Below are 12,435 nucleotides of genomic sequence, written 5' to 3' on the forward strand. Positions count from 1 at the left end.
GAGCTGGGTGTATGGCTCAGTGACTTAGTTTCCCTGGGTACAATTCCTGGTACCAAAAAAAAAAAAAAAAAAAAAAAAAGAAGGAAAGAAAAAGGAAAGTAGTGAAAATAGAAGAGGTGGATAAAAGACTCAAAAGGGATGATATGAGCCATAGCTGTCTTTCTTGGCTACCTCAGTCAAAAAGTATTGATAATAAATTACAAGATGTAAGGGAAGAATTGAAAGTGGAAAAGACAAGGAATGAACAAAAGTTGTAGTTATATAGATATTAATGAGGGTAAGATAGTGCATAAGACAAGAAAGAATGTGGTCAGAGCTCCTTAGGAAATATCTGAAAAAAATTTCATCTCACTCTCTGCTAATAACTTGAAAATTTTTCTTCTATGTGATTTAAAGAATACATGGAAACCAGTCTCAGCATTCTATTAAACCATTTTATTAAAATTTCCATCACTGAGTATACTATTTTTGTCAGATGCAAAAAGCCTTATTAAGATTTTTGTCATTCCTGACCTCTCCATCAGCATTTGATGCTCACTGATTCTTGAACTCTTCCTTCATCTGCCAGGATACTTCTTTTCCTGGTGATTTGCCTACCTCTCTGACTATAATTCCCCAAAAGTTTTCAGAAGTACTTTCAACTCTGTACACAGTGTAAATGTTGTTATTTCCCAGGGTTCCATCTTGTTGGTGAAATTTAAATCTAATTTCAACTCATAAAAGTCTCTCTAGATATAGACCAGTGATTCTATTAGCCTAAGGGATACCCATTCATTTATGTTTCTAGCAGGGCTTCAACACCCACCCCACTCCTCTTCCACACACTGTATCTCAGTAAATGGTATAATTTATCTACTCATTTAATCCTGAATTCTGTGAACACAAGGAGAATCTTTTTTCCTTATTAGACTCCCTAAATCTAATTACACACATTAGTAGTGGTCATGTAGACTTTTGTCCTAAATCTCATGTGGTCAACTTACCAAGGTTTGACTGGGATGATCTAGGTTTTAAAATTGAAAGTGCTACCACTCTGGAATCTCCTCGATCCTGAAAAATCATTTCCCTTGCCACTAACATAATTCAGGCCTTCATTATTCACCTTCTAAATTATTGTTAACTACTCTGACACCTGTCTCTTCTATTTTAGACTTAAATATCATGCTGTTGCCAATGTGACCATCCTTAAGCCAAATCTCATCTAATCCTTAGTGCTAGTAGTTCAAAGTTAAAACTCCTGAAGAAAGAATAAAAAGATGTTCATATTCTAGCTCCTCTTATCTTTACAGCTCTCCAGATTTATCTCTTGTTACTCTTGTGCTTATGTACTCTTGATTTGACCATACCAAACCTAATGTTTCCCAAGTATGTCGTTACTGAGCATTTGATTCAATTTCTGAAAAAAAAAAACCCTGAATCATCCTAAAATACCTACTTGAATATCATATTCTACATGAAGCCTTTCCCCAAATCTCTAATCAGAGGTAGTGCTCTCTCTTCTGCCTTCTCATCAGTAACTATGTTGTTGCCTTCATTCTTTTACTAAGGTAATATGTTATAATTCTCTTTTGTCTATTGATATATACCCCCCCACTTGACTTTGAATTCCTCCAGATGAGGGAAAATCTTTTTTTTTTTTTAATTCTTGCATTGTGAATGTCATGCACAGTGCCTACCACAGAGTAGTGGTCAACCATATACATATTTAAAATATTTGAAACATTTGAGTCATTCTCATACAGATGAAGGTTACCAATATGTCTCCTAGTAATATAGAGGGGTCTCAAATAAAAGCCTACAGTATTCATACTTTCTCAGATCTGTGTTAAAATGATATTTTAGATGCTCAGGGACATATTTTCTTGGGGTCTTTGTAATATAAAAGTGAATTTGTGAGTAGAGATTGTTTAATTATTAGAAAACAACATGTTATGCTGGGGGAAATGGAGTATGAACCACTACCATAAATGATTTCTATAGTAATGATAACATTCTGATTTTATGATATAATTAATGCTATCATAAGATGTATTTTGAAAACAACCATATAATTAGAAATTTGTGTACATAATTGTACAAAAAGAAAAAATGGGATATTTCATAAAATAAACAAATTTAATTTTGATGTAATACTATGTCAATTCATCCTTGTATAGTATTTGAGTGTGAATTTTGGTACCACAATATCATAAAAAAAGAAATATTTATTTTTCTTACAAACATTTTCTCCAGTCATATTAATTTCTTACTTTAGTACTGAGAATTTGGATTACACAATACCTAAACCAGTCTGGAAAAATTGCATTATTACAAGTGCATTATTTAATGGTTTCTTAAAAGTAGTGAAGAATTCATTTACTAAAGGAAAATGTTTTATGTGTTGTTTTAAATGACTACAAATTTCTAATAATGATTAAACAGATTTCTAAGTTGACTTAGATAATATAAGCCTATTTTCCCCAATGCATAATCATATGTAAACAAGAACAGGAATTTTATTAAATGTCTTTTAATTACACTTGATATTTTAAATTTTCTTGCAGGATTTTTCTACACCAGGAGTTCCAAAGTCAAGCTACATTCAAAAAGAGAGACAACACATTGAATATTCAAGTTCTGAAGAACCAGGAAATCCTTATAGAATAGGACGCGTGCAGATGAAATATAATTATTAAGTTCCCTGTAGAACAAAATATATATATATATATACAATAAGATACATGATCATCTGATCATTTTTAAAGCATTCTTGTAATACCTTAAGAAAAAATTATGGTTCCTCTGTGCTTTAAATACTTTACTTTTCTTTCTGCATTTATGCCATCAGTGTTTCCCATCATATCTTGAACATTTCCTACCCATCCTCATGTTCACAGAGGAAAACATTCATCTCCAATATCCAACTTCATTAATCTAGCTGGGATAGGAGATACATGTTATCTACAAAATTTGGCATAATACTTGTTTACTGATTCATTATATGTATCTTCATAAAGTGCATTTTATCATAAAGTACATAATATATTGATTGCAAATTATAGAAAATATTGAGTACTTTACAGTTATGGGATAAATCTAAAGAATTGCACCAAAGCATCAGTATACAACTAATGAATTATATTTGAAGTATGCAATTTGATTATAAACTAATTCCTGAAAATAAAATAAGAATTGCTAAACGATTTCTATAAACTGAGTGGTTCAAAGAATGATCCCAAGACTTGGGTTCCTCCCTCCCCATATTTCCTTTCTTCTTTTATAACTTCTTCTCCCCTTTAATCCTTCCTTTCATTAAAAGGCACTCATCATGCTAACTAAGTACCTAGGACTGGATAGTTGCTAAGGTACAAAGATGAATCTGAGATAATCCCTAGAGATTAGATTGGTAGAAGAGACAAAGACAAAAATCAATTATTTAAATTCAGTGTGACCAATGCAATGATAAAGATATATACAAGAAACTAGGAAATCAAACACTAATTAACCAATTATAGGAAGAATTGTGACGATAAAGGTGGAGGAAGAAGACCACTTTTATAATAGTGATGATTAAGCTATTGCAAAAAAAAATGAGTAGGAGTTGGATTGTGGGAGTTTTGAGACAAAGGGAATATACAGAGAGCATGGATGTGAAAAACTACATGGAGTATGAAGGGAATTGCAAATACTGCTGCAGTATAAAAATGGAGAAGGGAATAAGATAAGAGGTGAGGCTGAGGAGGTGGCAAAGACTAGATCTGGAGGATTTTATATGCCATGTTAGGAAACATAGACTAAATATTATTGATTAAAGGGCTCCATATTAGTCTGTTTTGTGATACTGGATACTTTATAAAGAAAAGAGGTTTATTCAACTCACAGTCCTGGAGGCTCTAAACTCTGGTAAACACAACCTGGTGAATGTCACTGTGATGAGAGCACATGCAAGAATGAGAAATCATATGGTGATGCAAGAATCCAGAGACTGGGGAAGGGCCAGGTTTGTTCTTCTTATAACAACTCATTCTTGAAGGACTAAACCACTCCATGAAACTGGCACTGATCCCTTCTAAGTGCAATCTTCCATGACCTGCCCACCTTTCACTAGGCCCCACCTCTTAAAGTTTCTACCACCTCCATGCTACCACACTGAGGTCAAACCTCCAGCATATGAATCTATGGAGGATATGCTCAGAACATATTGAGACAATAGAAACTCCATTGAAAAGTTTTACACAATCATGATCAGAATTTATATTTTATATTGATCACTTTGATGACTGTGAAAGATATATTTAAAGGAGACAATATGAGAGGCAGGAAACCATTTAAAAGTTAGAGATAATGAACTCAATAACTGAACCAGTGAAGATAAGAACTGAGAGGAAAGGTCAATCAAAGTGATTTCTAAGAAGTATATTCACAGAACATAGAGACTTTGAAATGTCATAGACAGGAGGAAGAAGTTATAGTTGAAAGTATATTGGCATTATTCATGGGCATAAGTCTTAACAGGTCAATAAGTCAATGATAAAACTGGAAAACAATAAGCTAATGAAAGAACTGTAAGGAAAGGAGCAAATGAATATCACTGTAGATTCATGACCTTCAGGTTCAACTGGGCAATTAACACTGCCCCAAATCTGACAACGGTATAGGCCACTCTCCAATTCCCTGCAGTACTTATTTGATACTTTTCATTGAGGTTTGACCCATTCCAACTCACCCCAATTCTTGAAAGTTGACCTCACTTTGTAATTTAAATAACAAATGAAACCCATCAAATGGAAACACCCAAATCTACAAATAGCCCCACATTCATCTGCTTGTTTCAATATGTCTCATATCCCATCTAAGGGTAATGCTTTTGCCCATTGTATATATTTCATTCTCCCCAGGCTTTGCCTTGGCCTTACTCTTCCATCATTTGACCTTCTTGTTTAAATTATCATCTTGAATAACTCCAAATTCTTTACATAAGATATATTACAAAGTATCCTATGCTAATTTGTCAACCACTGATCCTGTTATTCAACCATCTCTCCTTAATCCCCTGGGTGGAGTGGGGAGGAAGTTGGAGAAACAAAGTACCTATCAAGTCTCATCCCCATACAACATAATTTGTCACCAATACCTGTCCCTTCTTACTTCCTAAATATATTTCAAATATGTCTACTTTCACATGTTTATCCACTCTGCCACTACCCTCATACAAGACCTCACCATTTTCCCCTGGGCAATTTTAACAGGATTCTAGTTGTTTTTCCCATATCTACACTTGTCTCTATCTTACCCTATTGCCACAGTGCATCTAGGAAAATGTTTTAAACTGCAAACCTAATTTTGTTAAAAAAACTTCTCCTTGAAACATTTTACTATCTTCCAATTACCTTAGAATAAAGCTTCAAATTCTTACCATAGTTTACAAAGCTCTCAAAGACTCCACAATATGGGGTTTCTGTCTCTGTTTTTCTGTCTTTTTCTATCAATATTTATATCTATATCTAGCATGTGTTTGTTTCTATGTGTTAGTGTGTAGCACAGTATATTTCCTATGATTTAACTGCAAAAATGCTTCACAAGCATTATCTTATGACATCTTTACATCTTCCCTATGAGGTGGGTACTCTTATTTTCACTAACAACCAATGAGGAAATTGAGGCTTTGCATAATTTATTAACTTGTCCAAAGTCACACAGTATCAAAATCCAGAATTCAAGCACAAGCATCCTGACTACAAGTCTGTAGCTACTGTAGTAAGTATTTTCCAGTTTATTAACATACCACTCTCCATCTTGCTTTGTGTTCTAGTCATACTGGACTTACACTTTTTCTTTTAGGGTTTTCATACATGTGGTATCCTCTATCTGGATAACTGATGAGAAACAGGTTCCTGACATTCAGATTCTGCTTCTATGGAAGATGTGATCATTCAAGAAAAAATGTCTAAATTGAACTGACCCTGAAAGAGTTCATGGCTGGTTGAATGTTTTTCTATGAAAATTACATAGTTGGGAACATGAATAGACTTCAGGTTGTTAAAAGATTCCTTTACTCATACTAAGAATCATACAGGTCCAGACCTTGGGTGGTATGACTTATGTAGGTATTTAATACCATACAAGAACAGACTCTAGCTGGCTCCTACATGTCTAATCAGAAATATACCTGAAAGTATTGGTCTCTTGATGCTAAGGCTGACCTAACAACAGAGTCTGGGTGGTTAGAGATGCTGTCTGTGTTCAATGAAGAGCTCTCAAATTGTCAGAGGCTTCTACTGTAAGTGCTGACACTAGAATAGGAAAAGACTCAGGATAGTCAAAAAGAATAGTCTATATGCAGGGGATAATCTAGAATAGTGGTTAACAGCTTTAAATATTTCTGTAGATGGCCTGCTGAATTAAAATCCTAGCTTCTCCACTTACTAGCCATGTAACATTAGGTAAGTGATGTATCCTTTATGCCTCAGTTTCATTCACTCCACAATGAGGACAATACCATGTTCTTCATAGGGTGGTTGTGAAGATTAAATGGAACAAGAGATATAAAGCACTTAAAACAGCACCCAGAAAAAGGTAGCCCAAAATCATAGCCTTTGGCTACTACAAATTAATATGGGAATAAGGCTAATGTAAACAAAGGCTTCTTCCATGTTTGATCTTATAGTACATGGTTAATTATAACTGCCTTAGCTGACTTTTCCAAACTTTTCTTCTACCTCTCTCTCTTTTTTCTTTTTCATTCTGACGAGTCTTCTGAGATATGACACCTGGACTGCCTGACTTAATTAATTATGCGATCAGGCCTGTTTGTTGACTCATACATGTATCTCATCATGACAAAGGCAATCTGGTTTACAACTCCTTCCTGTTAGGCTCACTGCTGAGTTTGGCTTGACTTTCTGACATTGCCAAACATGATCACAAGTCCTTATATTCTTTGCTCCTCATTACTAAAAGAAAGAGATAAAATTAGCCAAGTTAATAGTATGTTTATGGGGTAAGTACCCCCATAGGTTCTCAACCAAGAAAGAATTTTTACTAAACACTTAAAGAAGGAACACTCCACTTTACATTACTTTTATAGGTAGAAGTATCTAGCTAAGATTATTTTAATTTTATCCATAATAGTTCTTGATTTAGCACTATCCTTGAAATAGCAACAACTTTATAGTTTTGTATACAAATTTGTTCATGCTGATTTCTGAAGGAATATTCACCCCTTATGGAATTTTTAACAGTTTCAGAGGAATTTTCCCTTTTTCCTGTACCCTTCGAAGTTTATCTTAATAGATACTTTGGGCACATAGTACGTATAATTATGGCTGGTCTATGCAGCATATATTTAAGGTTTGTGCTTTCATATCTAGTTGAGATACACAGTAGTAATATTTTCTAATTATGATAAAAATAATATTTTATCTTAAGATTTTTCCCATTTCCTGGCCCACAACGTTTATGTTATTGACACTTATAATCTAGAAACATGGTAAGATTAGGTGAATACTTGGTGGAAATTTTTATTAGGCTAGATAAAGGACATTTTCAGTAAGGCAGAAAAGGGAATTTCAGAGATGTCATCAAAAGCCTAGAGAATCAGGTAGAAAACATAGTGCCAGACAGAAAGGATGGATCAAATTCTCAGTGTCCTCCTCTTTAAAATGAAGGGTATAGATAAGGTAACTTTTCGGTTTCCTTTCAAGACATATCCAAATCCTGAAGGATGTGTCAAAAGTATCTAGATGAAGGTCTAGAAAGTGAGTTAGATCTAGAAAGATATTTAGCAGAGATTTAGAACCTGTTGACTGGGTAACAAAAATCCTAGAACAATGAGTCAGGGCAACAAAATGCTGCTGTATAATTATTGTAACTGAATGAAAGACACAGGTCATCAACAGTAAGAAAGAAGTTTGATACTGTGCCAAATACCTCTCTAGAAGGAAGCTTTCTACAGGCTTCCTGCCCAGGGTTATTCAGAATAGTTTTCAACATGTTGGTATGCTTGACTCTATGAAGTCAAAAGTGGGAAAGTCTGTTTGAAGTATAGTTTAGGGGAACAGGGAAAAAAAGAATTTTAGATAATAATCACCAGAGCAATTAATTATCTTTGTCATGGATTGGGATTGATTTCAAAAGGAAACTCTTAACAAAACATTATGTCCTGAGTTATTAAAAGTCTGTAAAATTTTCACTTTATTTCTAGAAAGAAAGTAATTTTCTTTCTTTGAGCAATAGATTTTCATTGATATATATTACAAGATGTCTTATATTTTCATGTTGTTATAGCAAAACATCCAATTTTGTAGGACACTATTATAGATGGATTTGAAAAAGGTGGAGCATCCAACCTTAGAAGAATTCAGAGCCTGTTTCATCCTTTTGAAAATTTCTTGAAATTCTGAAGTCTTGATAATCTTACTAGACTTTATCCATTTGGGTAGTTCAGAAGAAGATCCAGTTATGTTTCCGCTATGTGAGATAAATCCTTTGTATTAGTTAGAATCCTACAGAAATTGTTTTCTTCAGAATTGTTTTCCATTTAAAAAAGCTAACAATCGATAGTAGCATGCTAACTTTTCAAATACATAATTGGGTGAATATGTTAAGATTTCTGATTGGAACTCCACATTTTGACAGTTTCATATCTGATATAGGTAGATATATTTGAGATCAACTATAACCCATGTATATTGTTTTTGTAAAAATTACAAAATTAAAATGAAGCATTATACTATAGTTTAATTAGTTACTTGCCCAGGTTTCCTGTAGTAACACTACTACTCACTGGTGAACTAATTAGTGACATTGAGGAATTCCCTTGATAGCTATAAGCAGGCTAGTATTTCAGTGCCCAGAATCTTAGTTCAATAGATATAATCAGATTGGTCACTATATTAACATAATGATATTTTCCCCATTGACATTGAAAATCCATATGCTTAGAACTAAAGGGAAAGAATATATTCTTAAGTATAGAAATGAGAAAACATTGTGCACTTTTTATGGCTCTGGAAGTACAGGTTTAATTTAGGTAAAAATCATAGTTAGGAATATATTATCTATTGCTTTCAAATTACAAAATGAAACTAAATTGTTCTTTATGTAAATAATAGCCTGGGGAGGGGAGAGAAGAGAGAGAGAGAGAGAGAGAGAGAGAGAATATACATTATATACTAATGTCAGTACTTTTCTTGCCTTCTTTTGTGGCTTTGCCTTCCTTAATAACACTAAAGCTGAAAGCTAATAAGTGCTTACTATGGTACTATGGCCAGGTTTAGAAAAGTTAAAACTTCCCTAGTGCTTCTTGCCCAGGAACACTCAGAATAGTTTTCAAAATGTATGTAAGATTAATTCTATTGTCAAAAGTAAGAGCACTTGTTTAAAATAATGAACTAGAGGAGCAGGGAAAAAAGGTAGTTCTAGATAATGATCACCAGAGTAATTGTCTTTGTCAGGGATTGGGGATGAGTTCAAAAGGAAAAATCCTGCAGCTGGTAAGTGACTGAGGAAAATCAAAAATTCAGACCTGACTTTAACATCAATGCTCTAACCTACTGTATTATTTTCCCATGGTTGCCATAATAAATTGGCACAAATTGGGTGATACTACAGCAGGTATTTATCCTCTTACAATTCTGGAAACCAAAAGTTTGAAATCAAAGTTTCAACATTGTCATGCTCCCTCTTAGTCTGTTTTGTGAATGAATATATCACAATGAAACCCATTATTTTGTGTAATTAAAATGCACTAATAAAGAAGATTATTCATGGCAAATAAGTGGAATTCACAGACTGACTAATTTACAAACAATAGACATATATTTCTTATGGTTTTAGAGGCTGGAAAATCCAGTATCAACGTGCTGTTCTTTAGCCTTCTTGCTGCATCATCCCAAGGCAGAAGGCAGAAAACACTAGAGAGTAAGTCAACAAGAGGGAGCCAAACACATATTTATTATAATCTTACTCTCACAAAAATTAACCCATTCATGCAATAATTACATTAATCCATTAATGAGAATAGAGCCTTTGTGACCTAGTCACATCTTTATAGGACACGACTTCCAACAATATTGCATTAGAAATTAAGTTTCCAACACAAGAAATTTGGGGGACATATTAAAATTATAGCACTAGATATCAACAAGGACCTAGATGAGGAATCACATGAAAAGAATAATAGGTTAAAACCACCATGTAGGTGTAATTGGAAAAATACAGACTGCAGGTGACTCTACAGGATAAATAATTCAGTTTTTCAACAACAATTTGGAGGAAATAGATGCTGCCTGTCAAAGGATGATTGGATAAAGAAAAATGCAGTGTACACACACACACACACACACACACACACACACATACACACAAAATGGAGTATTATTCATCCATAAAGAAGAGCAAAATCAATGCAATTTTCAGGAAAATAGATAAAAAGGATCATATGGTTAAGCAAGAAAAGCCAGACTCAGAAAGACAAGTGTCATATGTTTTCCATTATATGTGCAATCCAGAGGGGGAAATAACAGGAAACTAGCAGGGAGACTATTAGAGAAAAGGAGGGGAGTGGGTAGGGGACAATTGGGTGGGTGGATTTGATCCACATATGCTTTATGTATATATGAATATATCACAATGAAACCCATTATTTTGTGTAATTAAAATGCACTAATAAAGAAGATTATTCATGGTGAAAAAGTGGAATTTATCCCAGGGATGCAAGGATGTTTCTGCATATGCAAACTAAATTACTGTGGTATAGCACATTAACAGATTTAAGTATAAAAATTGCATGATTCCATTAGATGCAGGTATAAAAAGCATTTGACAAAATTCAACATTGTTACATGATAAAACTCTTGACATTTTATTTATAGAAGTATATCTATCTCACCATAACAAAAACTATATGTGATAAACACATAGCTAACATCATACTCAGTAGTGAAAAACTGAAACCTTTTTCTCTGAAATCAGGAATAAAGCAAGGATGTCTACTCTTACTGCTTCTATTTAATGTGATACTAGAAGTACTAGGCAGAGTAATTCCACAAGAAAACAAAAGTCATCCAAATGAGAAAGGAAAAAGTAAAATTATCTCTGCATCTGACTTGATTTTTTTGTTAAACATTTTTTAGTTGTTGATGGAGCTTTATTTTATTTATTTATTTTTTAATTTACTTATATGCAGTGCTGAGAATTGAACTCAGTGCCTCACACATGCTAGGCAAGCACTCTACCACTGATCTACAACCCCAGCCCACGACTAGATCTTATATCTAGAAAATCCTAAAGATTTCACAAAACCCTGTTAGAACTAATAAATTCAGTAAAGTTGTAGGAACTAAAATCAACATAAAAATCAGTGCACTAACAATGAACTATCTGAAAAGGAAATTTAAAATAACAATTCCATTTACAATAGCATCTAAAATAATAAAACACTTAGGAATAAACAAAGCGAGTGAAAGATTTCTAAACTGAAAACACCAGAACATTGTTGAAGGAAATTAAATAAGACGCAATATATGGTAAGAAAGGAAAGATATCACATGGCCATGGGATGAAAGACTCCATATCATCAAAATGCCCAGATTACCCAAAGCAGTGCGTGGTTTCAGTGAAATCCCTATCAAAATTCCAATAATACTTTTTACAGTGATAGACGATATAATCACGAAATTTATATGTAACCATAAATATTCCTAAACATCCAATGCAATTTTGATAAGAAGAATAAAGTTATAGGCATAATTCTTTCCAATTTCAATATATATTGCAAGGTTACAGTAATGAAGGAAGTATGGTCTGGCATAAAATCAGACATATGTATCAATGAACAGTAGAGAGCACCCCCAAATAAATTAAGAAATGCATGGGACCAATTGATCTTCAACAAGGTGGTAAGAATACACAAATGTGAGGGGGTCGCCATGGTGTAGGCCTGTCATCCCAGAGGCCTGGAAGGCTGAGGCAGGAGAGTATCGAGTTCAAAGCCAGCCTCAGCAACTTTGCAAGGCCCTAAGCAACTTAGCAAGGCCGTGTCTCAAAACAAAAATATGAAAAAGGGCTGAGGGACTTGGATTTTAGCTCAGTGGTAGAGTACTTGCCTAGCATGCATGAGGCATTGGGTTTGATTCCCAGCACCACATGAAAATGAATAAATAAAATAAAGGTAATGTGTCTGTCTACAATTGAAACAAAAAAGGGCTAGGAATGCTGCTCAGTGCTTCAGCAACCCTGGGTTTAATTCTCAGTATGAATAAACAAAGAAGCAAAACTAGGGAAATGACAGTCTTTTCAACAAACAGTGCTGGGAAACTGGATATCCATATACAAAAGAATGACACTGAATCTTTTTTAACAGCATACACAAAAATCAATTTAAAATGGATTAAAGATTTAAACATAAATTCTTAAACCTTAAAACTCATAGGTGGAAACAAGAGCAAAGTTCTG

The 12,435-nt window shown here is 33.9% G+C and overlaps 1 protein-coding gene across 1 annotated transcript in view; it reads left to right on the plus strand.

Annotated features, from left to right (window-relative positions):
- LOC124971529 (uncharacterized) overlaps positions 1 to 2,675 on the plus strand; it is a 116,137-nt gene extending 113,462 nt beyond the window's left edge. The window contains exon 8 of the mRNA XM_047535262.1: positions 2,544 to 2,675. Coding sequence (XP_047391218.1) covers positions 2,544 to 2,675 — 132 coding nt within the window. The remainder of the gene's footprint in view (positions 1 to 2,543) is intronic.
- The last annotated feature ends 9,760 nt before the right edge of the window (positions 2,676 to 12,435 follow it).

This window comes from Sciurus carolinensis, chromosome X (genome assembly GCF_902686445.1).
Source record: "Sciurus carolinensis chromosome X, mSciCar1.2, whole genome shotgun sequence".
Lineage (NCBI taxonomy): Eukaryota > Metazoa > Chordata > Mammalia > Rodentia > Sciuridae > Sciurus > Sciurus carolinensis.